General features: G+C 41.3%; 2 protein-coding genes across 7 annotated transcripts in view; both read right to left on the reverse strand.

Moving 5' to 3' along the window:
- The window catches only part of usp2a (ubiquitin specific peptidase 2a), a 62913-nt gene extending 59480 nt beyond the window's left edge, over window positions 1-3433 (reverse strand). Inside the window, exon 1 of the mRNA XM_072393072.1 lies at window positions 3349-3433. The gene's annotated coding sequence lies outside the window, so the exon portion shown is untranslated. The remainder of the gene's footprint in view (window positions 1-3348) is intronic.
- Window positions 3424-27282, reverse strand: LOC140314722 (tubulin-specific chaperone cofactor E-like protein). Of its 6 annotated transcripts, none has more exons than XM_072393078.1 (12): window positions 27182-27282; window positions 26253-26400; window positions 25105-25237; window positions 21815-21986; window positions 21398-21537; window positions 18543-18724; window positions 18097-18353; window positions 16912-17038; window positions 16647-16763; window positions 16265-16376; window positions 11030-11266; window positions 3424-3464 (listed from the first exon to the last, which is right to left on the reverse strand). In XM_072393078.1, the coding sequence occupies exons 4-11, from the start codon at window positions 21960-21962 to the stop codon at window positions 11060-11062; spliced, it is 1290 nt and encodes a 429-aa protein (XP_072249179.1). In that variant the 5' UTR covers window positions 21963-21986; window positions 25105-25237; window positions 26253-26400; window positions 27182-27282; the 3' UTR covers window positions 3424-3464; window positions 11030-11059. The 6 variants fall into 6 exon arrangements, with proteins under 6 accessions (XP_072249179.1, XP_072249180.1, XP_072249181.1 ...); XM_072393081.1 differs by lacking the exon at window positions 3424-3464 and adding an exon at window positions 12897-12963 and having other exon boundaries at window positions 11133-11266; XM_072393076.1 differs by lacking the exon at window positions 3424-3464 and having other exon boundaries at window positions 7367-11266.

Below are 27282 nucleotides of genomic sequence, written 5' to 3' on the forward strand. Positions count from 1 at the left end.
ATTCCAGTTTGTTCTTGTAAATGAAGAATCTTCCTCACATGTTGGCGTATGTCATGGAGTTCCTCAGGGTTCTGTGCTTGGACTGATTCTTTTTACTTTATACATGCTTCCATTAGGTAACATTATCAGACAGCATGGCATAAATTTCCATTGTTATGCTGATGATACTCAGCTGTACTTATCTATGAAACCAGATGAAACCAACAGGTTGGTCAGACAACAAGCCTGTCTTAAAGACATAAAGACCTGGATGACTCAGAACTGTCTGCTTTTAAATTCAGACAAAACTGAAGTTGTTCTCTTTGGACCTGAGCGCTTCAGGGAGAAATTGTCTAGTTATATAGTTACTCTAGATGGTATTTCCCTGGCTTTTAGTTCTACAGTGAGGAACCTTGGAGTTATTTTTGACCAGAATTTATCATTTGACGCACATATAAAACTGGTTTCTAGGACTGCCTTCTTTCACCTTCGTAATATTGCTAAAATCAGGAACATCCTGTCTCAGGGTGATGCAGAGAAACTAGTTCATGCATTTGTTACTTCAAGATTGGACTACTGTAATTCCTTATTATTGGGCTGTCCCACATATTCTCTGAAAAGCCTCCAGCTGATCCAAAATGCTGCAGCCAGAGTTCTGATGAGAACTAACAGGAGAGATCATGTTTCTCCAGTTTTAGCTTCTCTTCATTGGCTCCCTGTTAAATTCAGAATAGAATTTAAGATTCTTCTTCTCACATATAAAGTTCTTAATGACCGAGCTCCATCATATCTTAAAGATTTAATTATAAGGTATTTTCCTAACAGAGCACTTCGCTCCCAAACTGCAGGTTTACTTGTTGTTCCCAGAGTTTCTAAAAGTAGAATGGGAGGTAGAGCCTTCAGTTATCAGGCCCCTCTCTTGTGGAATAAGCTGCCAGTAAATGTCCGGGAAGCAGACACCCTTTCCACTTTTAAGATTAGGCTTAAAACTTTCCTTTTCGATAAAGCTTATAGTTAGGGATGGCTCAGGTAATCCTGAAACATCCCATAGTTAAGCTGCTATAGGCTTAGACTGCTGGGGGACCTCATCTGTCACACCTTTCCTCACTTTGCTCTCTTTTTTCCCCCTGTTTAATTTCACAATTGATTTTATGTACATGTGACATTATTGTGGTTATTAACGTATGTTTCCCTGTTCCAACAGATATCCTTTGAATGGCGTTATGGTGTTTTTCCCCCTTCTTTTCCCTCTTTTCTGTCTTCTCAAACCCCAGCTGGTCGAGGCGGATGGCCACCCTTCCTGAGTCTGGTTCTGCCAGAGGTTTCTTCCTGTTAAAAGGGAGTCGTTCCTTTCCACAGTCGCCACAGGCATGCTCAGGACGGGAGATTGGACTGAAGACAACTTTCGGTGCAATCTGTTGGTTTCCTTAGCTAGGATATTAATTTTTTGAATTGGCTCTATATGAATTAATTGGATTATGATTACAATGAATTGAATTGCAATTGGCTTGAATTGGACTATATTACTTAAGTGCCTTGAGATGACAATTGTTGTAATCTGGCGCTATATAAATAAAATTGAATTGAATTGAATTGAATTGAATATACTATGAAATGTAGACCGATAAGAGACCACATATCTGTGAAGACCACACTAATGCTTCTGATCTTCCTCATTGCCTGTAATAAGTAGCTGGCATGCACCTTACAACTACACTGTTCTGACAAACCACTAGGGATCCTTCACTGCTATCCTGAGCACCTGTTTAGATGGCATTCCGAACTTCAGTTTTGACCTTATCCAGATCTATTGCATCTCAGTGCAGGAGGAAAGAGAATATAACTGGAGTGCAGGTACAAGAATAAAGTGACAAACAAAACTATAAAATTAAAATAATAACTATAAAACGTCTGGTTCATGAAGTTGCTACATAAGATGAGATTCAATATCAATAATTTTGCTTGTCCAAACCCCACCAGCAGAGCTTAAAAAGGCTCAGGGGCATTTTCTCAAACTCTCAGTAAGAGGTCACACCACCACAACATTGAGCTCAACTTTAGCAACAGGGGAGAAGATTCCATTTTATAACATGATCTGGTTCTACTGATTACAGTTTTTCACTGCACGAGCTAGAGAGAGGAGCAACTAATTAGCATTTATTACTACCACCGTCTGTTGGTGACTCACACTTGTCAATCTACTCAGGGATGATGAAAGATATTAGATACGCAAAATGAGCTTAGAGAGACCACCACATAGAACATCCATCCATATGTGCCATTCTAGGAGAAGCTGTACATAGTTTGGAAAACATTATCATATTTGAATGATTCTGATCTAATCTCTTGACATAATCTGTCTTGTTATTGTTATAGAAATTAAATGACATTAAAAAAAAGACGAAGAACATTCTTAAATGGTTATTAGAAAGGATAAAATTAAATTCAGACAAGTTTCCTGTTTGCAATCAGCACTGTATTATTTCAATGAATCGGCTTAGGTTAATTTTTTATCTATTCACTCCACTCAGTTACATCCTGTTTCATACTGAATGGGACCACCCACCTCATGACAGAAACGTTTAATTGTAGTTTGCAACATTTTCACACGTCTGCATGTAGCTGTTATAGGTTGATTCGTTGGCCCGACCAAATTCATTGATTTAGCTCTACCCAACATTGATATTTACAATTTACCAAATTAAATGAGACGGTTTCACCTCAACGAAAAACCAAAGTTCTGCGCTTATTCAGATTTTAGCTCCATGTTAAACAGTTGACTTAGCCCTGGTTTCAGCCTTCTCAGAATCACAACCGAATCAGATCATTACTGTGGCCTAACGGTATGGCAACAATCTTTTTCCTGACATTTAAAAAGTTATCATATTTTGCCTGTTATGATTTATTGACCTGTGTCAGCAGATCTTCTCTACTTAAACTCCAGATACAAAGAACTGTGTAGTTTTATGACTAAAACTGTGTGTTTGCACAAAGGCAAAAATGTTCACACACATTCTTTTCTCTAGATTTATAAAGTTGATGATATGTTTGATTCTCTCATAAATTTGAATCATTATGAAATCATAAGCACATGCACAAACCCGATTTCCACTCCAAATTTTAGCCATGAATTGCGGTGGACACATCTGCATAGGTCTGGTAATTAAACCAACCGTCAAGAAGAAGCGCAGGTTCACCAAATGTAAAACTGAGACACTCATAAGTTCTGCAGTCATTGCTTGAATGAAAGTAATTAACAGAAGCCACAGACGAAATGTCTTGTGATCTACATGTACTTGGCGATTCCAACTGGGACAGTGCTGTGTGTAAAGGCATGTATGTGTGTGTGTGTGTGTGCAAAGTTGTTACCTGCTGTATTTGTAGCAGTGTGTGTCAGCCCCTGCAGACTGTAATGGTTCTGGGGCAGCTCATTCTACTGTTTCTACCCCACAGTATACACACAAGTTCTGAGACAATGATTAATTCTGTGGAAAGACACACACATGCCACATGTCACACCGTTCAACACAAAAAAACAACACAATACAGCAGCAACATAAAAAGATTTCAACATAATTTTCTGTTGACTGATGGAAAAATGTTTGAGATAACTGATATCTGAAACAGAAAGGCACAGATGTATGAAATGACAGCTCCCTTTACACAAATTATTTGTCCTGGAACAGTAAACGCACCACATGAGAAACATCATACGGCCTAAAAGCCGATAAAGTGACAAATACATCAGAAAAAGATGCAGTGTTGATCTGTGTCGTGTTGTTTCTCACAGAAAAAGTTTCATTGACAGGTTCAGCATGAAGTGAACATGCAGGCAAACTAGCAATATATTCTGTGGATATCATTTCCAACAATTAAAGAAGAATGATGCACTCATGAGGAACTCATTTGAAAGTCTCAATGTTACCCTGTAATAACCCTTGTTTGAAAGCTCAGGTTTTACCATCACAGCCAGTTACATACTGTAAATACAATATATTCATTATGAAATAAAAACTGGTGAATGCACAACCATGCTATATTCATGACAGAAAAATACTGAACTTTCTGAAACTTGGGAAGCTGTATCCTAAAGCTGTGCAAATAGCCAACATAATACAAACTCAAGTGTCAAGCAGGGTACCTAAAGAAAAAAGGAAATGGGGAGGAATAAAGGTGAATTAAGTTAGGTTTTAAGAGGCTCACCCTTGTTGTCCTGAGTAGCCAAGTCAACGGACAGAAAGCAATGGGGTGCTACTTAGGAAACTGAGGACCCAGAGTGTGAGAGGATAGTATGAGCACAACCATCCAGAATGGCACGGATCAAGTTACAGAGCTGATAAATATAGCAGGCGCCAATGACCTCTACAGGTCTCGCAACACTCTCTGGCATTCCAGTTTGCTCTAAAAGGACTAGCATTAAAGCTTTTTATAAGCTGAGCTGGGTAAGCATCAAGTTCACTGCACTGTGTAGCAAGCAGACTGGACTGGTGTTTCTCAGCGTCAGAGCCACTGCACAGGGGCTCTTTTTCTTCTAATACAGTTAGTTTTACTGGGCTCAGAATCTCCCCATCACTGTGAGAGTTATGATCAAGATTTTTCTTGTCGTCATTATTATCATAATTTACATTATTCTGTATGTCTTTAACAAAATACTCTTTTTAAGCTCCAGTTTTGCCTAGTCCAGCTTGGTCTACTCATACATATCTATAACACTGTTGCAATAAGGATGTCCAAAATGTCTACGGTGAATTTACAAACGCAATCGAGTATGTTCGAACCCTGGGAAACAGTTCACTTGCGTTTTCAGGACAATGGAAAAAGACAGCCACAGTTGTGTGGCGCACTGGCTGGTATAATATTACATGACGCTAGGAGGAGATGGGACGACGAGCTTACCGAAACACCAGCTACAGTATTGACATGACATGACATGGTTTTCAACGAACTGACGTGATACAAATACCATTATGTTTCAAATACAGACGGTAGAGAAAACGTTACGAGACGCGTTGTTAGGAGAAGCAGTATCTCCGGTGCGTTGCTTAGTAATGGAACAGAGGCAAGCGGAAAGGGGCGGAGAGGATGTCAACACTGCACCTAATTGGCCCTGCAAATCCCTTAGCGTTGAGGGAAGTTTAGTACAAAGTTAAGACAACGATCATAAACTAAACTGTGTCAATAATACGTCTGTATAATCTCAGTTGACCTCCTGCATCAGTTAGTTTGCCAGCATTGGGAGGAGTACCGTGCCTTTGGAGGAGTATCATGCCAAAGTATCATGAGACTCCGCTAATGCGCAAACGTTTCCGCCGTAGAAACTGAACCGTCCAACTAGCGGAGACACAACCCCTTTACCTAACATTCTATATGATAGAATAAGTCCAGTTAAGTCGACCACATTCAGACTTTATTTCCGTCTTTACTCGTCCTTCGGTGCAGTGTAGGAGTCCAGGAAAAACACTAAATGCAAAATAAGGAACCCTTTCTGAGTCACTTCTGAAGCAGTTACATTACTACGTGTTTGTCAGAAAGGTAGGATAGATATTAATGAATTTCGTGTACACTGAGAGATAACATCAGTGTTTGAATGAGTGTGGGACGCTGTTCTGTCGGTGTCCCACAGAACAGAACAGCCCCTGCTGTGCTGGGGTTATGGTGGAGTATTGCATTCACTCACCCCGCTGTTGGATATCATCCCGATCCAGCGAACCCCCCTCCCCCCACCACCACCACACACACACACACACACACACACTCACACAAACAAAAAGTGCCTCTCTAGCACGTTAGTGCTTCTTTGTGGGTCATCATTTAAAAAATGCTCAGAGGCGTAGAAAATAATGTTGATCAGACGATGACACTAACCGGGGCTTTAATTTAGCAGATGCTGATATTTAGTCATATCTTCTGTCCCTTGTAGTTGTAGAGTTTTTAGCAACCAAGTAACGGTTCATTTCGCTTTAATGGTGACGTCAGCACGGCTGCATAACGGATTTCTGATTGGGCATACCCAGAGCTAATATACTCTGTAGCTCTGGGCATACCACACTAGGAACGTCACCGGTCAGAGAAGCGATCTGTCGTCATGGTGACGATTATACATAGACATTGTAAAGATTAGACGCCGCATCGACCGCTGGGGCGCAAGAAATACGGCCGCCATCTTGGACCGGTCATCCTACACATAGACAGCAGAGTATTCAAGATGCCAGAGCACTGTATTCCTGTGCAAATCGGCGAACGATTGCGAACAGGGGTCGGGGGATTACTTTTCACAAGTAAGATTCAACATTATTATTGGTTGTATTTTGTGAATATAATATTATTGTACTGTATTTTTGTCCACCATCGAAATCGTAGCCAGCAAACGTTAAGCTAGGCTATGTTTATAGCCGGTGTTCACCCAGCTATTAGGTCAACTGAGACTTTATAAATAATATATTCCATAACACAGGCTTATATTACAACTGACACAAGAATGCTATTGTATAAATAATGAAAATATTGCTGACCAGCAAATTTTACACAAGTGACACAGGCTGTATTATTCACAAGCTTACTTACAATCTCAGCAGTTTTAGTTTATTATCAACAGATATGCGTCTAAATGGGAGTTTTGTTCCTAACCCTCTTAAGAAATTCGAAGGAAGAAAATAGGAAGAAAATAAGCTTTAACTCCTTTTAAATATGTTTTTGTGTTGACTTTCTCGAATCTCCCATTTTTATTTTGAAGGTTTCCCAAAGACAAAGATATGAGGAAGAAGTGGGAAGTTGCTTTGAGGAGGGAAGGATTCACTGCAGGCGAGCCACATTGCCAAACTCACCTGTTGATCTGCAGAAAGGGAGCACGAGAAAGAAGCTCTGCAAAACAGTTCTCTTCCAGGGCTTTTAGCTCATTTAAACTTTCATGAGCAACTTTGTGTAAATATGGTTTGGGGCAGGGTGGTGTCATGTTCTTGAGTTTAACTTAAAATTTTTTTTTTAAGGATTTCTCTATCATCTATCTGTCTGTCTTATTTTTTCTGATTAATATAGATAAATCACTTTCTTTATATGTCTGTGACGATCGTACACATCGATCTCTCATTGAAAAAAAAATGCGACGTCCAGGCGTATGGCAGAGCAGTCAGCTTTCCACACTACGTTTTGTGTGATACGTTTAAATATATCAAGAAATGCGGTTTAATTAAGCTTTCCTGTAAAAAATACAACAATTTCGTATGGTACACTGCTGTACAAATCTGTACATAAAATTGTAATTTATTTTCAGTTTCATGAAAAAGTATTAATATAACAGAAGAGCAAATTACTATTTTTAAGCATGTAACTTCAGTAAGTACAAATAAACGTACAATATTTGTTTGAATCATTTAAAACATGTTGCTGATATCAAATACAAAATGAATATATATTAAAAAATAATTTTCAATATTTTATGTTGTCTTTGAACCGTTTTACTTTTGGAGTTGAAAATATTTGGAAATCATTGCATTGTTTTTATTTATATTTTACACAGTGTTCCAACTTTTTGGGAAACTGGTTGTAATCGTCCCCTCACTGAAGAAGATACTCTACTTTCCCTTCATAATATTATCATTATTGTAACTTGGATTGAAGAATTTGGCTGTCAATAGAGCCTGTCTAAGATATCTTAAATATTTCAAGTTCCAACACTGAGGTGTGGTGTGATCCAGTTTGCATTAAAATGAGTTGATCATTAAATCATACAGCAGTATAAGATCCTGCTCCACGAATCACATCCAAAACACTGGCTATGGTCTCAAAGCTGCTGCTGCAAATAAAACGCTGTCAGAACAACTTCGGAGGGAGACTGCCGCTTATCATCATTCCAATGATGCATCTTTCTCTGCATACACCAACACAAGAACATTGACTTATTCTGATTTATTGATGACTTTATACAGATTCCTTGAAAACAAGATCCTTCTTCAAATGTCACAGATTAAGAACAGTTCAGTGTTACAGATGAAATGATTATATTGAATACTGACGTGTAAGACTAAGCAAAGGTGGAAACACTGCATATTTAATCAATCCAAAATCTATAATAAAAAGACAAATATAGCCTTCTGAGACCCCAATGAGTTCTAGTGCATTACTTCTCGAAGAAGATGATGACTCAAGTATTTGCTGATGTATTCAGAGTAGCAAATACTGATTTAGTTCTCACGTGTCCATTTCAACATGATGTGCTGTACTAAAGCTGCCTGATGTCTAGCATTATGTTTTGAGGATTGTCTATGTAAGATATAGAGTAATTGAATAGATTCAATTTTAGCAGGGAATCCAGAATTGAACAAAATAGTGTTGGTTTAAGGAAATCTCCCCCACTCAAACATGGCATCATCATGTTTGAGAATTAGACCCTTCACTAGAGTAAAAAGATGGGGTCTTTACTAGGGTAAAGATGGAGTCAGTGGGCTACTGAATCTAAGAGCATTATCAAGACATATATCTATATAGATATATATATATATATAACAGGCCATCTTCTGATGGAAGAAAAGAAAAACTGAGCACTTGTGATGAATCTTAACACTTTTGCTAATACTTTGCTGCCATGTCCATGTGAAATATTCCTTTGCTGCCAGTAGTAAATGAGAATATGAATACCCCACTTAAGTCTACACTAATGTGAAGAAGCAAAGACAGCTCATCACAAAATTTTGGGAAAAATGCTTATAGCTATGTCCTCGTGTACAGAAATATAGTGGATACTCGTGTATATAAATCAAGTTAAGAGACAATATGTGGCAGGTGATTTCAGAGCAGCAACTTGGGATATTTTATGCTGGGAAGCAAACTGCTACCAAACATATTTTTATTACACTTTATATTATAACAGATGCTATGGAATTTCTTGTGTTTGGACAGAACCAGGTTCACCACTTCCTGTCTGTTATACTGAGCTAAGCTATGCTAACCTTCTCATGGCTATAGAACTATACATAACAACAGAGTGCTGTCGATTTTTATACCTAATTATTGGCAAAAAAGCAAAAGGGCCTTTTCCACAATGTTAAGTATTCCTTTAAATGCCATATGATTTGTAGATTAATTATGACAAGAAAATAACTAACAACAACTTTCTCAATCAATGTTTGCACTAGGTTCTGGTCTACTGAGACTGGTGCATTCATCGTCTCTGTAATGGATGTGTCCCTGTAGAACAGTTGAATATTGAATAAAATGTGGGCTTCAGCCTCACAGTATGATTCTACAGGATCTGACGTTTACGGTTAACTTATTCTGAGTAATGCAACAAACCCAGAATAAACAAGTCAATAGATATTAGGGAATTAAGGTGGGATTTGGGGCTGCATGGTGGTGTGGTGGTTAGCACTGTCACCTCACAGCAAGAGGGTTCCAGGTTCGAGCCCTGCCTGGGGCCTTTCTGTGTGGAGTTTGCATGTTCTCCCCGTGTATGTGTGGGTTCTCTCCAGGTACTCTGGCTTCCTCCCACCATCCAAAAATTGGTTAATTGGTGACTCCAAATTGTCCGTAGGAGTGAGTGAGTGTGAGCGTGCATGGTTGTTTGTCTCTATGTGGCGACCTGTCCAGGGTGTACCCCGATTCGCCCGATGACTGCTGGGATAGGCTCCAGCCCACCCGCTACCCGATTAACGGACTGTCGGTATAGAAAATGGATGGAAGGTGGAATTTGCCCCAAAAGACTCTGAAAAATTATTTTATAAATCAGCCTGACTACCATCCTTCTAACTCTTGGGATTTTCAGTTGAAAAATGGTAATATTACTGTCAGTCAACCCCCCACATAGTCCATATGCAGCAGATTAGCCCGAACTTGACTGTTGGTTGTTTTATTTTACCAACTTGCACTTGCAAAAATACTCAGAATCTGTGATAATATTTGCAGGAGTTTTAGGTGCTGTATAATATCTTTGCAAATATTTTTAGATCATAACAGATGGTGAAAAAAGCAGGATTCAGAGATAATAACATTTATAACCACACCAAAATTTTCTTTACAAGAGGAATAATTAATATTTTCCAATAATCAAATTTCTCTCAACCTGCTTATACTTGCTAACATCTCCTGCTAATTTTTGTGCTCATCCTGAATCTTAGTTTTGGTAGCGAGCATACAAGCATGAATTGTGACTAATGTGAAGGCCAATCATAGTCTATTATGCAATTTATACAATATTGATATGGAAGACTGGCATCACTTGTTTTCACTTGAAAATATTTGTATTTTTCGTCACTTTTCAATTTGACAGAAGTAGATACAAATTTAGAAGCTTGAAAATCTTATTACAAGAGTAATTATGAAAACAGATTTGGGATCTAAGGATCTAAGGATTTCTAAATATTCAATATGTTCTACCAAAATTGAAACGGCATTCCGGCTTTTTAAAGTATCCCTTGTTTTTCTTACTTTACAAATGTAATGTAACATCCTTTTACTTAGGCAACTGCACACAGAAATATGGAGAAGACGCTACCTCAAAACAAAATGGGCACATACAAAATTGCTTGCAAAGTTTAATCACCAACTCTGCATGAAATTGTGTTTAGGACATTTTTCTCATACAACCCCTGTTCTTCCTTGTTCTTTATTGTGCTATAGATGAAAGTGTGTACAAGAGCAGCAGTCCATCAGAAATTGGTAGCGAACCCTCATCATAGATAAGGGTAGCTCTTGCGACAGGTGGGCAAGCAAGTGGTGTTGGCTACTTGCCTATGAAGATGCTATTATACATGCCGTGTACTTAAAACAGCAGCAAAGCTTTGTGGTTACAGCAAATTTTCCCTTCACTGAAGCTTCGAGCTGACTACAAGTTCCTCTCTAAACCTGTTCTACAGTGTATTTCACCCAACCAGCAGCCCAGTGTAGGCTACTGTCCAGTCTCAATGATGATTCTTGCATTAATTTAACCATAACCTTGATTTAACCTTCTCATTTTCTTTCTCTATTCCAAAAAGTGGGACACCTATCATGTTACATATGTGTTTTCCAATTATTTTGCAATATAAGTCAACCATTCAACAAAAATCAAGTCAATTACTTTGTGTTCAGCCTGCTAGACACCAGCTGTTCACTTGGTCTTGGGCACCACCAGTATTTCATCACCATCTTGAATACTGTAGGAGTGGAGAGCCCGGGTATTGTACTTCATTTCCTCTGGACCAAAGGCACTGCACTTGTCGATGTAGTATAGCCTCATGCTGTTGGTAGACAGCTGGACAACAGTTGTCAGCTGCTTCTTCAGCTCAGCAACGGTTTGGTCCAAGCGGATACTCAACTGAAACAAAGACAATCAACATAAGTTTGATTTGAAATCTCTTCATGTGCTTAGATTTATTTTAGTCTGTCGATGAAAAAATGTTGAGCTATATGCATGTTCAAAAACTGCAACCCAACAGCTGACAAGGAGGTGAATGTGAGTGAAAAAAATCAGACAGTTCATTCTGTCACTTGTACTATTATGAAAATAATAACAATAACAATCATTAAAAAATAATAATTAAAAAATAGCACACAGTCAGTAACCTAACAGGCTCAAAGTATTTTAGGATTTTGTGACTTAGCAACTAGCTTACTAGCTAGCAGCTTACTTAGCTAGTAAGTTTTTTCAAACTAAGTAAGCTACTAGTGTGTTTACTTAGTGCGACTTAGCTAGTAAAACTCACAAAAATGTAAGACTTTCTAATTGGTTACATAGCTTACAGCTTACTTGCTAAGTCACAAAATCCAATAACAAATTGGGTCTGTTACTTAATTAACTAGCAAATCCACAAAACTCCTGAGCATTAGCATCTAATTGTTCAGTTTACTGCTAATGCTCATGTTTGCCTCTAAGCTATTGACAAGTTTCTGTCCAACGTTATCACAGAGGTGCATGAGTAACTAGGGGGCAGGAAGCAGCATTTAACCCCATTTCTTTGGCAGTAAAGCTCATAAACAGAGATAACAAGCCAGCTAACTTTACAAGTTACCTATGAGGAGGGATAGAAATTGTTTAAAATTCCAAGGGTACCACAGCCCATTGCCATTGTGCATCCAGACCAGTAAAAGTGCAGACTGAGATCTCACATGACCCAAAGGCATTAAAGTCTCTGCAGTGCTCACCAAGTGTCTCACAGTCCAGAACTCTGATCCTGTAGGGACGTGGGGACCTCAGGTTGGGATGGTCCACTAGAATTTCAAGCTGGCTGAGTTCTTTACACTTGGATAATTTTTTTCCTCTTTTCTTTATTACCATTTTTTTCTTTGCAAAAAGACCAAGTGATGTTATTAGTGATGTACATCAGTAACCCATGCAACCATTCATGTAAAGATGTGGCAACGAACTTAGTCTGTGAAAAACTTATTACATTGTTAGCTTGAACCATGCTGTTTTTCATTTTTGTACAGAAGCACCGAGTGTCATTTTTAAATGAAAACTCAATGCCTCAAGTAATATTCTAGATGTCTTTTTTAAGATGACTTTTTTTCGCCCAAACTACATTTTTGTGAGAATGCTCATTGCTATTGTTTTCCTGTTTCTCTTTATTTTTATTATTATTACTAGAAAAAGCTGTTCCTGCGAAACAGCAGTGAGAATGCTGAAAAGCTGAATGGGTATAGCTGACCATGCTAAAAAAGCTGAAAGTAGTTAAAATTTAGCAGAAGGTTATTAGCTGAAGCTTCAAAGCCCCTGAAAAGTATTTTTGAAAGAAGCTGGAGCTGAATGAAGGCATAAAACTATAGAAATGAGAAGAAAATGCAACAATGACTGACAGTTGGAAGGTACTGCTGTCAAAGGTATTTTTGAAAGGAGCTGGATGAAGGAAGAAAACTACAAAAAAGAGAAGAAAAATGCAAAACAAAAGTGAAAAAATCAGAAAGAAAAGAAACAAAGCAAAATATGTGCAAATTTAGCAGAAACTCACTTCCTGTAGTTTCAAAATGCCTGAAAGGTATTTTTGAAAGGAGCTGGAGCTGGATGATGGCAGAAAACTGTAGAAAAGAGACAATGATATGGGTTGAAATAATGAAGACACCTGAAGATGCCAAAGTAGCAAAAGAAAAGTGGAATTTTACTAGAAAAGTATTTGCTGGATTCTTAATTAGCACAATATTCTATAAAGAAGGTCAAAGGTAAAGTGAGTAATAGTTAAAATGGCTGCAGTGTAATATGCAGCAGGGGAGTGGAAGAGTGATGTCATCACAGTGATAGGAATGTGTGTAAGCAGCTGCGGCTTAACGAGCTGACACCCAGTAGAACCAGCAGAAATGGCTGAAGGGAAACTATGACCTAGAAAATGTATGGAAGAACTAAAATGTTGGAATAATAAAGAAAAACACGAAAACAATAGTCTCCTGTTTCCCTTTGATTTACAGCATTTTCACAATTGTCATTATTATTCTGTAAGTGTTTTGGACGTTCACTACTCCTGCATACTTTCACCGATTTCTACAATTTTGGTATCAAAATGTTCTGCTCGTTCAGGAGATTTATGCTTGGCCAAGGCTGCTGCTGAAACAACCCCCCCCTGGGATCGCTGCTGTGAGACGCTCTCAACTACTTTTCCTCACACCCTTCCTTCATGGACACCTGGGGCCTCATGTACAAAGGGTACGTACGCACAAAAAAGTGGCGTACACACTTTTTCACGTCAACGATCAGATGTATCAACAGCGAAATGACCGTGGAAATGTGCGGTGCCTCACGCAAATTTCAGGGCTGTCGTACGCACTTTTCTACAGCGGTTGTTTCTTTGGCGACACTTACAGGTGATGTTGGGAAACTGCTATAATGAATAAATGTAAACACAATTTGTCCTCAGAATGAGCGATGTGCACATCTGAGACACATGAATAATTATCACTGATAAACAATTAACACACCCATGTGTCTGAAATTACAGTTAGAGTGAATATAAAAGTATGCGCAAAGTGGTGCAATGCATACTATTAAAAACAATGGCTGCTTTAGCGGTGTTGGAAGACATAGCAAATGGTGCAATAAGGAGAGAGCTTGTATTTAGAGACAGGCATGATTTGTTGGAACATGAGAACAAGTGGCTCATCAGCCGTTTTAGGTTCCCAAGGGCAATCCTCCTGGAGCTATGCGTAGAGCTGCGGCCGGCGTTGGAGCGCAACACAGCGAGGAGCCATGCGCTGCCTGTTCCCATACAGGTGATGACCACGTTGGGGTTCCTGGCAACCGGGGCATTTCAAAGGGAGCTGGCTGACCGATCGGGACTGTGCCAGTCGACCCTGAGCCGAGCCATGCCAGCCGTGTGGGACGGGATTATCCGCATCGCAGCCAGGTATATCAAATTCCCACAAGGCAGCTGAACAGGCCAACATGAAAGCGCAATTTGCAGCGACAGCCGGTTTTCCTAATGTAATCGGAGCTATCGACTGCACACACATTGCTATAAAAGCGCCATCACAGGATTAATTTGTGTATGTCAACAAGCAATTCCATTCCATCAATGTACAGATAATTTGTGATGCGCAAATGCACTTAACTAACATTGTGGCGAGGTGGCCTGGTTCAATGCACGACTCATACATTCTGAGTAACAGCATTGTTGGGAACAGACTACAAGCTGGCACTGTGCGCGACGGTGGGCTTCTTGGTGAGTAACTTTATTTGTGTAATTGTCCTAATATTATTCCCCATGAAGTGCATTGAGCATGTGCGCAGAAAATTTCTATCCCGTCTTCACAGCATCATAGTTGGTGGTTAAAGTTAGTAACTTGCTGTTTTTTTTGCTGGTTGAACAACAGCTTAAGATCTTTCTAACAAGCACCTGATTATCTCTGTGTGCACATGTTAATAACCTCGTGCTTGTGAAATGTCTCAATGAGTCTCACCTTTTCCCCGGTGCACTTCTGCTCAAGATTACTGTATGAACACGTTTGTTGTGAGTTACACAAATGTAGGTATTTACCTTGGGGGTAATCAGAGTCACCCACATGTGCTCCCACCACCCTTGGGAGAGCAGTGTCACCCATAGTTGTGTCGCCTCTCTGTTCAACTCCTCAGCATTAAAGGCCTCGCTCACGCTCTCCCACCCACTCCTCTTATGTTTGCTGCTTATATCGTAGGCCAGCGTGCCAAAGAGCACATTTTTGCGGGCCTCCACTTCAGAAAGTAGCACCTCCATCTCACTTTCCGTTAAGTTATTCTTTTTTCCGTTTTACGCATTCTTTATTCTTTATTTTCTGATCCTGCAGAGAGAGGGAATCACAGGTGCAGGGCTCATTTAAATATGATTTGCATATTCAAGTAGGGGTGTGGACAGGGAGGAGTCGGGTACTCTGACATGTGCGCTCAATTCCACGTTGATTGGGATGTACAAAAGAAATGTGCTTGGATTCATGCGTGCGCACACATTGATACATCCGGATATTTTTGTACGTTGGAGGGCATTTTGGTTTGAGCGTACGCCATGTTTCAGTAGGAAATTCACGCAAGTCTTTGTACATGAGGCCCCTGGTGATTGTTGACTCCGTCTGGGACCCAATCAAGGACTTCTCCATGGTAACCTGCTGTGGTATCACAATCACATCCTGTGAACTCTTTGTGCTTACCCCATCCCACGCCTTCAAGTTGTTTTTGCGTTTTTGTGTCAAGCAAGCAAATGTTTGCTTATGTTTTGAGTTCTATGTTGCTCCTGGACGACGACTTTGAGTACGATGGACACTTTTACCTTTTTGAGCCAGAGTATACGGATGACGAGCTCCTGGAAAGGAGGATGCAGAAGCAGAGAAAGGAACAGCTGGCCAGAGCTTTAGTAAATCCAGGTTGAGCAGAGGAAGCCTGTGAAAGCTGCACTTCGTCCAAATAGTCATTTTATTTGGACAGTTTGGAAACACGCAAACATGAACCATGTTACCAGCAATAGTAAACTCCGTGTGAAGATAGCCGACTGTCACAGAGCACAGAGTAAATAAGCTGTGCTGCAGCAGCGCGTGTTGATGACTTTATCCCAAGTGATCCGGGTGTAGACACAAACCCCCAATAACAACAACACGGCAGCTCTGAACTAACAGTGCAATAGTACGCGTTCATTCATTCATTCGTCTTAAAGTATAGGTGAAATAAAGACAGATACTGCCTTATTTAGAGGCTGTATTGTCTATGCCCCCTTCACTCCCGTTATATGGATATACGCCAATCTCGAGTGATCTAAATAGCGTCTGAAGGACACCGACTTTCACCAAAATGTTATCGATGAGTAGATGAACGTATTTCATGCCAGAAAGGTTTAAAAAAAACTTTGACTTTAACTTCTAAACTAACCTGTTCAACTTTCTCCTCACAATGTACCTCCACCTGGGCCTGGCAGCGAGGTCTAAGGTCGATCTCAGCTAGTGGCTCCAGCTTCCCATACTTAGTTACAAGGGAATGATACCTAAAGAGGAAAAACAGAAGAGCTTGAAAAACAAGCAGTCTGTGGTCTTTTTAAACAGCACACAGACACACACACATTTATATTTATGCATTCAGGAGATGCTTTTATCCAAAGCGACTTATAATTACAACGTGTTGGTACAGCTTGAACACGTAAACCTATGTTTAGGTTAGTTAAAAGCAGTTCAAGAGATTAAAAAAAGAAAAGAAAGGAACACACACACTACACCACTGTAGCTATAATACTGTACAAACAGGGAGTGTAGTGTACCTGTACGGAAGCTCCTCCTCTGGACAGTCTAAATAATAACGGATGAAGAACCTCTCTGCATCCTCTCGCTCACTATCAGTCACAACACTCCCGTTTAGCAACGATATAGAGGGAAGCCTGGGGGAAAGCATCTACATTTTATACAGTTAAGCAGTAAATATTTGTGATCGAGATCCATATCTCATAATCTAATTTAGCTCCCTACAATCATCTTCCATAATTATAGAGGGGGGCATTTCTCACAAAGTTTACAGATGGGACTCACTGAGCTATCATGAGGCTGCGGCGCTGTGCATTGGTGTAGGTCTGCAATAAGGGAATGCCCAGCAATCGAACCTCCTCCAACTTGGGGAAGAAGTTTAGCTTCTCAATGTCTTCCCATTGGTTGAGACCTGACAATGCACACAAAAAGTTATGCTTCAAATTGTTACATTATGTACCAATTTAAAGTATTTTTAAGGCTGAAGTTAGTTAAGTTGTAGAGTAAAAATTTTTTTGGACTGCTGATATATTACTCTGTAAATTTTCTACTGTAGGGTGAAGTGGTCAGTAAATTTGCGTCAAAACAAAAACGTCCCGGGTTAGTGTCCCCTTTGGGTTCTCTGAGGGAGCTCTGATTTCCAATTGGTCAGGTTGTGATTCTAAACTGGCTGTAGGTAAGTGTGACTTTGTAGGACTTCCATTTTTTTTGCATTGTGACCTGGAATTCAAATGAATGTCTTTGGGGAGCAGGAGATTGATGAGAGATTGGGGCAGAGTCTGCAGTGAAAGTACTGTTCTGTTGTGGTAAAGCTGAGTCAGAAAGCGAAGCTGTGAATTTACCAGTCTATCTATGTTACAACCCTCACTTTTGTTCATGAGCTGTTGGTAGTGACGAAAAAGAATGAGATCACGCATACAAGCAGTGGAAATGAGTGTTCCTCCGAAAAGTGGCTGGGCTTGGTCATCTGGGAGGGGCTTAGATTAGAGTCACAACAACCCAAACTCTGCATCAAAAACACTTGTTGAAGTCATTCAGGCATAGGTCAGGATGCCTTCCAGATGCCTCCCTAGGGAGGTGTGTCGCACATGTCCCACTGCGAAAAGGCCTCGGGGCAGACCCAGGACCAGCTGGTGAGACTTCCATCTCTTGAATGATTTGTGAATGACTTCCCCCAAATAGAAACGATTCCTTTGATGAAAGCTAATATCTAGAGAACTCTGTTTTAATACTTTGCAAAAAACACAAAGCTTTTAGCACATAGTGATATTTTTGCTGTATTAATCTTGCCAGCTACCATTATGCTGGCTATATATTTTTAAACAGACTCTTCACAAGAAGCTACTGAAAACTAGAAGCTTGTTTGCAATTCCTCCAGAAACGAAAGACTCAAGGGACACTAAAACATCCAATTTAACTGTTTACCATATTGAAAACCAACAAACACACACAAAACAAGCCAACACTGACCTGAGTTGTGCAGGTTGATGCTGCGTAGGTTGGGAAATAAGCGTTGCAGAATATCCTTGCTGTCCTGAATGGAGGCCAAGTTGTTGTTGGCCATAACCAGAGTGTCCAGGCTGGGGAACAGGGAGCCAAACTTGCGGACTTCGGCCCAGTCATGGAGGCTATTGTCATTGATGTGAAGCAGGCGCAGAGTGGGGCAGGCCACACTGGAGGCACTCACACTACTGTACTCATTAAGGCAAAGGAACAACTCCTCCAGCCTGCAGGACAACACAGAGGGAACAGAAAACTTTCTATTTTCATCCTACTAAGGACCAAGTAGGGGTGTGTTTTAGAGAGCAGTTATCAATGAAAGTAAATATGAAAGTATTTATTCATATCTTATTAAAAATGTATTAATGTAAACTTCTTTTGTCTCAATAGCCTTTCTCTAGTGTAACTCTTCTTACTCAGGAATCTGCCGAGTCAGCTGCAGTACAGTGTCCCAGGGTATTTGAGTGTTGTTGAGGACGAGGCGCCGCACCCGGGAAAAGGCTTCAGCGCACTGCGGCCTGAGAGTCCTTCCCGCCAGCGGGTTAGAGCTCAGGTTGAGGAATTCCAGATTGGGGATGTTAGAAACAATTTTAGTGATCTGAAAAATGGACAATGATGTGTTGTTGTCGTTTTCGTTTGTTTGGTCACTATAGGCAAAAAATTTAACATCTGAATTTAAACAGCAAAATAGATTATTCAACGTTGTGGGCGACAGTGTATCCACAGACTTTACCTGGTTGTTTGAAATCGTACCTTATCTTCAAACCTGACAATGACAACATGCACAGCTTTTTTCCCCCCTTTTCTTATTTTACACATTTATCTAAGCATGCTGGTGAAGCTCCATGTGGAGGGGGCGTGGTGCATCAGCTGCAGGAGAGAGCTCTGGGGAGCAGTACTAGGTGAGTGATTAGTACACCGGCAGTCACTTGTCTAATCACTCTCCTCTGTTTAAAAACTCAGTAGCGTGCTGGACGTGGGGCTGGAGCTGGGACGAGACTGAAGTGGAGTCGGCAGCACGAACCGGGAGGGAAGGCCTGCGAACGACTCCACCGTGCAAAGGGTTAAATAAACTATATGTTGAACCGTCCTCTGTCTCTGAGTCTCCCTGAGAGAACCCGCAGTGACAACAGGCACGCCACATTGGCACCCAACTGGGATTCAGCGGAGGAGACATGACGGACCCGCAACAGCCCATAACAGCTCTGGCCCAAATGCTGGCGGAGGTCGCGGCGATGAACCGGGATCAGGCGGCTCTCGGCAGGCAGCAGCTGGCCACACTACAGGCGGAATGGCAGACGGAGCTGCTGGAAGCACTGGTGGCTCGAGCCGGGGCAGCGGCGCCGGCCCCCTCGTTCGCTGGGGTCAGCCTTTATAAGATGACGCCAGAAGACGACCCTCAGTCATTTCTGGGGATGTTCGAGGCAACGGCGGCGGCATGCAGATGGCCGGAGGCGGAGTGGGCAGTGCGGCTGCTTCCCCTCCTGTCTGGGGACGCCCAAACGGCGGCGCTGAGCCTTCCTGCTCGCTATCGAAGCTAGTACGCGGACGTCAAGAGGGCAGTTCTGGATCGCCTGGGGTACTCGGCGGAGGACCATCGCCGCCGGTTCAGAGGGACCAAACTGGGCCCCACGGACCGTCTGTTCACCTATGCGCAGCAGTTGACCGACGCAGCGACACGGTGGCTGCTGCCAGGGGACTCAAATGGAGAGCGAAGGATGCTGGGACTAATCGTCCTGGAACGGTTCGTGGAGGGGCTGCCGAGTGGTACGGCGGAGTGGGTACGCTGCCACCGACCCACGGACCTGAAGACCGCAATTACCCTCGCAGAGGACCATCTGGCCGTTTTTTTTCCAGGGCCGGACACCGGAGGCTCGGCCAGCATCGCTGGGCCGGCCAACACCAGCGCCCCGGAGGAGGCTGTCATCAGCTGGCTCTCAGCTGGCAACAGGACGACCGTCTCCTCTCCCCCGCACTAACCTTTCCTGCCCTCTCTTTCCACCCCAGGTTCCAGCCACTACAAGTGCTGCTCCCGACCCACAGAGGGTCCCTCAGGTGGCAGGGCAGGAGTGTTGGAGGTGCGGGCAGCCCGGTCATTTTCGACGCGAGTGCCCGCTCATGGAGGTCGGACAGGTGATTCGGGTTGTTGGCCCTCCAGCGCCCTCCCCAGGTCCAGGAGGGACGTACAGTGTTCCGGTAAGGATTCAGGGGGGTACACATCAGGCAATGGTGGACTCGGGCTGCACGCAGTCTATAGTTCACCAGAATCTGATTCGACCTGGGGCTTTGATAGAGGCAGAATGGGTGGATATTAGGTATGTGCATGGGGATATTCACAGATACCCCATGGTCCCGGTTGAAATTCGCTGTAAGGGGAAAAAGCATAGTGCGAAGGCCGCGGTTAGCTCCTGCCTGGCGCACCCCCTGATTTTGGGAACCGATTGGCCCGGGTTTGATAGATTAGTGGGGCAGTGTGTTGGGGTGCGCTCACGACCGTCAGGGTCATGGGATATGTGTGCTGTGCTCAGCGGTGACGCGAGGTTGTCCGACACTGCAGACGGGGAGGGGGAGCCGACGGTACCTTCACAGGAGGCTCTGTCGGTTCCCGTGTTCGACTCCATAGAAGATTTTCCACTCGAGCAGTCTCGTGATGATACTCTACGCTATGCCTTGGATCATGTGATAAAAATTGATGGTCATATGGTGCGCCCTGACGCGGTGCTAACATATCCGCACTTTTCATTGTGCAGGGACAGAGTGTACAGAGTGAGTCGTGACACTGAGTCTCCCTGAGAGAACCCGCAGTGGCAACAGGCACGCCACACTCTAGTAGCAAATTCCTTGGAGTCCAAACTTTTCTGTCACTCAATTTCATGTCTACTGGTTATATAAATGTAAAGTTTACCTTTTGAATAAAGCTCAGTCATTTCTTGAAACAGCCAGATACTACTGATCAAATAGTACTCAACAGCCAGAAATATGCATAGGTTTGGAACTAAGTCTTAATAAATTTGATATTTACATATATATATATATATATATATATATATATATTTACAGCGTACTTCATGGTCAGGTATATATATATATATACCTGACCATGAAGTACGCTGTATTCAGTATGTTTCTCTGATGTATTTTGATGTAAATTCTGTCTAATGGAACAAATACTTAGCAGAGTCAGTTAATTGTTGCATGTGGTCTTTTTATGGCATGTCTTGTCACCATGAAAACTGCCAAGTAAACGGGTGCAAAAATTTACAGACAGCACCTCATGCCAGTCCTGCAACTTGTTGTGCGACAGGTCCAGCTCCATGACATGAGCACAGAACGCAGAAATCTCAGCCTGGTCTCCTGCCCTGCTGATGCCACAGCAATTCAACACCAACACACTGGGCAGATTCAGACGGTCTAAGAGGAAACGAAAGAAGGAGGGATGTGTAAGTATTATTCAAACAGGAGGGTAAGTTGTGTGTTGATGCTACAAACATGAAATGGGTGAAAAGCAAACAATCCTCAACGACATAACATCAAGGTTCAAGATCAGTGTCAATATCATAGTAGTTTACACTTTAAACTATTTTTAAAGTGTTGCGTGTTGATTAGTGATCGTGATTTAAACTATCAAGTGTTAATGCAACGTATTTGCCTTTACTTTAGATTCACTTTAGATTTCTCTTCAACTCACCTTTCATGGGGGAGCCTTGAACACCTGCAGTGGGCACCACCACCACCCCCATCCCAGGCCCTCTGCGGTACGGAAAGTTCTCTGGGCTGTACTTTTCACTGATCACCTCCACAAAGGAACGGCCCTCCTTGTCCTCTGGTGGCTCCATGGCCTCTCCCCACCGAGCAGCCTTCTGTGTAGCAGTGGAGAGGATTGGATGTATGCATGCACAGATATTAACTGTGCACCAGCAAAGTGTGGGTGTTTCACAGAAAATCTACAACTCTGCATTATAATTGCTCTAGACTTTTTACAAAGCTATGCTAGTCAGAAGCATGGCTGCAGGTAGGTGACATAACACTTATTCACACCCTACAAGTAACTAAAGATTAATCCACTAAATTTTCTTTAAATAAAGTAATCACTAAAATCTCTCATATGACACATCAGAAAGTATTGGAAATGTCCATAAGAGTAACAGTTTTTTTAAATATTCAGTTTCAAATAATGTAATACAGGAACTATACAGTAACATGCTGCAAATTCTTATTTTAATATAAGAGACACTTGGAAGTCTTGGAATTACACAGATGTTACTGTAACTTTGACATACAGCAAGGGAACAAAAATAATTGGAGCAAATGAAAAAGAAGCTAGGGCTATAATCAATCAAAGAATTCTTGGTCGACTGAAACCCTGAAATTTTTACTAAAAATCGACTAATCGGCAGACTCGACTCTGACAGCATTTTACATCACGTGCATCTGCGCAATATAATAGCCCATGATTACCGAAAATATACTGACATCAGCACAAGAAGGAAATTAAATACAAAAGGCAACTCAAGAGAAATTATCTTTATTAAGCATCCCAGATCAAGACAAGTGCAAACGAAACAAAGCTGTGCATTACTGCATTACGTTTGGATGATAGAGGAAGCTTAACATCCAGCGTGGTCTGGGTGTATCTGAGGGATGTTGCCATTGTTGCGGGCGGTTGCGCCTGCAGTTATAAAACGAATAAATGATTATTAGACTAAAATATTTAAATTTGTTTAACATTATATTAATAACCTAAAATATGTATATGCCATGTTTTAGTCGAGCTGTGATATGCAAACTGTTGTTTGCAAATTTTGTATCTATTTTGGTAAAATTCTGCCACACTGCCGATGTCTTTTACATGAATGGTAGAGGAGGACTCACTGTAAATGAAACGCTCAAAGTAAAAAATAAATATTCAGCAAACCACCAGACCTTGAATAACAAGGAAGTTCTTCAATCTACCTGTCTCTAGTGGGTTGGCCTGATCCAAAATAGTGAAAACAAGGGGGGTGTTTTCTGATGACAGGCCTGACAGGCCTCCTGTGAAACATGGGTGCTCTGAAAACACCCCCATTAGCACTTGGTACTTTCCTCCTGATGAAACTATAGACTGGATGAAATTAACACAGCAAAAAAAAAAATTTTTTTAAATCGACCAATCAAAATTTTGGTCGACCCAGAACATATCGACTAATAAGTCGACTAATTGACTAGGACTTTACAGCCCTAAAGGAAGCCCTCAAAAAACAAAACAAACAAAAAACAGAAATTATCACCAAAACCTCTTAAGGATTGTTGTGCAGCATCCTCATATCAGTCCTTGTCTTTTAAATGAAAGCATTTAGGTCAGGGTATCATAAGAATGGCAGTGAGTAGAGAATAGTTAGTGGCAGGGAAAATGGCAGTTTAGCCGACTACTGATTTTACACTTGATCACTGACAAAAATAGCATATTGTCAATATCTAAAGTTCCCCCATGACTTTTTTTTACTTTGTTTATATGTACATATGATCTCTTTAATTATTGTTTAAGAGACATATCATAAGTAAAATTACCAATCAATTTGATGCTGGGCATTCCTGCTTTGAATCTGAAAAGACTGAGAACACTGGCAGAACAAATGCTGATTGTGGGATTGCACATTACACAATTAGTAGATACCTTGTGAGAAACCAACAAAATTGCAAGCCAAGACAAGTTATGATAGAAGTTAGCTGGCCAAGAGTGGAAGTATCAGAATGGTTATATTAATTTTCTATTCAAAAATTATAATTTTCTATCCCAGCTCACCAGCTAGTCAAGTGAGCGAGCAGCCATTAGCATCTGGCATATCCAGCCTGCCATCTGCCAGCTTAAGCAAGGAGCCACCTAGTAGCTAGACCAGTCAGCCAAGATAGCTCCAAGGTGACTGTTATCTCAAACTATTCAGGAAAGCAGCTGCTAGCTGCTGCCCTTGATGTTAGATGACTCCTCACTGTGTCCTGATATTGTACCATAACATTAAGAAGAAATTGTTCACATCTGTACCTTTTACTACTTAAGATAGTAAATGTACCTTTTAGGCCCTCAAAAAGGTACCCATAGTCACCTGATTCAGATGAAATGGATCTCTTCAAAGATTGTTAAGTTCTGCACAAGCCTGCTATTGATGTATTGATTTGAATCAGGTGTTGAAGCAGGGAAACAGACAGCGGCCCTCAAGGACCAGATGTGGACATCCCTGCCATAGTTCTCTGGGGTCAAAGGATTAGGCCTTGGGGTATGTTAATGTATCCTACATCTTAGAGAACAAAAATGGACTTCAGTTGTATAGACAAAAGACAAACCATAATGCACCCCTAAAATGTGGGCCGTCATTGAACGAGAGGCAGGGTACACCCTGGACAGGTCGCCAGTCTATCACAGGGCCACACAGAGATAAACGGGGCAAACAACCCCACACATGCTCACACTCACTCCTAGGGACAATTTAGAGACACCAATTAACCTAACATACATGTTTTTGGATGGTGGAAGGAAGCCGGAATACCTGGAGAGAACCCACGCATACATGTGGAGAACATACAAACTCCACACAGAAAGGCTTCAGCTGGGAATCAAACCTGGAACCCTCTTGCTGTGAGGTGACAGTGCTAACCAACACAATACATTATCTTAAATGACAAAAATCCACTTTAAACTGTGGCTAGGGATTAAATAATTGTACTTTTCAGCTGATAAGTCAAGCTATTTGGTGTAACGCTAAAGATAAATCAAACTTTTTTTTAAACAACTATAGTTAAGGGGATGTGGCAGAGAGTTTCATCTGAAGAGATGTCACCTTTAATTTAACTGCTATAATTTCTCCCCGTTTTCTGGTTCTGTACTGATGACCTGTCAGAAAGGCATTCACTAATTCATGAAGATTGTTTTATTTCAGTCCCACTGAAACTGAAAAGCCTTATTGCATGTGATAAGTAACTATATAAAAAAGATTTAAGTCTTACTCCCAAATGGCTGTTATACAAGGTGTGACAGACGTCTGCAGAAAAAATTAAAAATAAATGCTGCTCCCCTTTAGTTGTCCGGCTGGATTCGCTCTTGACAGGTCAGACCAGAGAGGACATTACCCGCATGACACTGAAGAACAAACAAGGTCAAAGATCAGTTAATGTTTCACGACATACCCACCAGTATCAACATAAAAAAAATAAATAAATAAAACAGAAAAGTGACAATAAAATTATAGCCAGGAAATGTTCTTGGCTAAATGAAACATTGAAGTTGCAAGAAGAAGCTCAAGAGATTCTGATTTGTTTTGTTAAGTGAGACACTCTGTATGCTGATCTCCCTTGAGAACGCAGACAATTTTATTGTTCTTAAGTTACATGGATCTATGAGACAAAATGATGACTGCCACCATCTTTCACATTAAATGTTGCCACTGCTGAACCCACATGTGACTGATCTTAGAGATAAGTTTGCCACCTACAAGTTGTAATTAGCCTTCCATCTCAAGCATTGCTCATTGACACACAGTACCTGCAGCTCATCAACTGTCTTGGCTGAACAGACTGTCAAGTGGAACAACATTTTGTGAGAGAGCACTTTAAATCAGCATGTTCAAGGGGCTCATACAGGCTCCAAGCCAGTGAAGGACACTGAAAGAAAATCCCAAGTAGAGACACTCAGCATCTAGCCTGGCTGTAGGCAGTATGCCTCCCTTATATATGGTGTGCAGCATTGCCTAATTTAACTCCCTGGAGAAGCGATGTGAAGTGGCCAGAGTGCACCAGATCTGATTGAGGGCCTGTGAGTGGCAAACAGGGGAACTGATGTGTAATGTCTTGTAACGCTGGGTGACACAAGATTTTGTTTTAAGTACACCTCCTCAGCCATCCTAATGACTAGCTAGACCCGTTGTTGCGCACTCTACGTGTGCAGTGCACAATTAAGACAGTTGTGTTCGGTTCTCCTGGTTGTCTCTCGTGAATTTCATCATCTTACAGCCTCAACAAAAATAGCGCAAATATGGCGTATCTTTAATACAACGGAACATAATCACAAGTCAAAGTTGTACATTAACATTACCGAAAATGGAGGACTTATAAATTAACCACGTTCACCCGCATATATTTATAGGCGGCGAACTTACCGCTAGCGCCAGTCATGTGACTTTGTTGCTGTAAGTTCTCGTTGACAGTTGGAGGAATGGCATCTTTCAAGGTGAAAGACCGTGCTGACGCTCTGAGAGAGCTCTCATCGATCCTCTCCTATGGACCAATGTATGTCTCAGTGGATAACTGTAAATTGACCATAAAAGTAAGCGGTAAGTACTCACTTGTCTTTAAGCAGACATTATGTACAAGTCTTGATTTTTTTAAATAGTATAACTACATTTTAGGGAATGCAGACAAAGTAACAGATTTGTTTGTTGCTCTGTTTTAAGACCAGCCTTAAAAAGTCGCGCATCTCTTCGCTAATTGGTGCTTGCTAGTTAACGTCTCGAAGTCAGATTAAGTACTATGTTCATGTAAATGCTTCATGTACGGTTTTGGCAAATCTTTAGTTATTTTATGCAAAACTGTAACTTTTTATGCTACGTGGAATAGTGACAGCCCATCACTAAAAGGAAATGAACCTGGTAACATCAGGCAGACAGAAGAGAAGTAGCTAACTTAACATGTTTAAATCTTGGTGAATGAAGAAATGTTTAATATTAGTGTTATTATACGGGGGGGGGGGGGGGGGAGGCCCATGGTTACTAAAATTGACATATTTGTCATTGAAATTTGGCTTTGTCATCAAAAGCACAGCCATATTAATACAGACAGTAACAAAATCGCTTTTCAGTCTGGCACCAAGTAAACGAACCCACTGCTAACCGACTGCTAAACGAAATGCCTGTGACTAACGGACTGAGTCGCAGCAGTGTCCACAGAGTCTGACCCCCAGCAGCAGCTCGATGCAACTGGACGTGGATTACAGATGGCAACGATACGAATATACTGTCAAATATCTGATGACAACGCGTTCAGAGAACAGCTCAGAAACTGACACAATCTACGCGATCGTTAAACGTACCTTTTTACCGCTGTTTTGAATTCCCCTTGTTGATGAACACAAACCAGTTGTCTTTTGATCTCCCCTACATCCCGGAAGTGACGTCCGCCCACGTTTAGCTT

The sequence above is a fragment of the Leuresthes tenuis genome, unplaced genomic scaffold (genome assembly GCF_036924035.1).
Source record: "Leuresthes tenuis unplaced genomic scaffold, fLeuTen1.0.hap1 SCAF_9, whole genome shotgun sequence".
Taxonomy (NCBI): domain Eukaryota; kingdom Metazoa; phylum Chordata; class Actinopteri; order Atheriniformes; family Atherinopsidae; genus Leuresthes; species Leuresthes tenuis.

Coding starts and splice junctions, on each gene's coding strand:
- LOC140314722 (XM_072393078.1), bottom strand. CDS start 21,962: ATGGAGCCACCAGAGGACAAGGAGGGCCGTTCCTTTGTGGAGGTGATC. Junction 18,725..21,397: donor AGTTGCAGGACTGGCATGAG/GTGCTGTCTGTA, acceptor TCCATTTTTCAG/ATCACTAAAATTGTTTCTAA. Junction 18,354..18,542: donor CTGACTCGGCAGATTCCTGA/GTAAGAAGAGTT, acceptor GTTGTCCTGCAG/GCTGGAGGAGTTGTTCCTTT.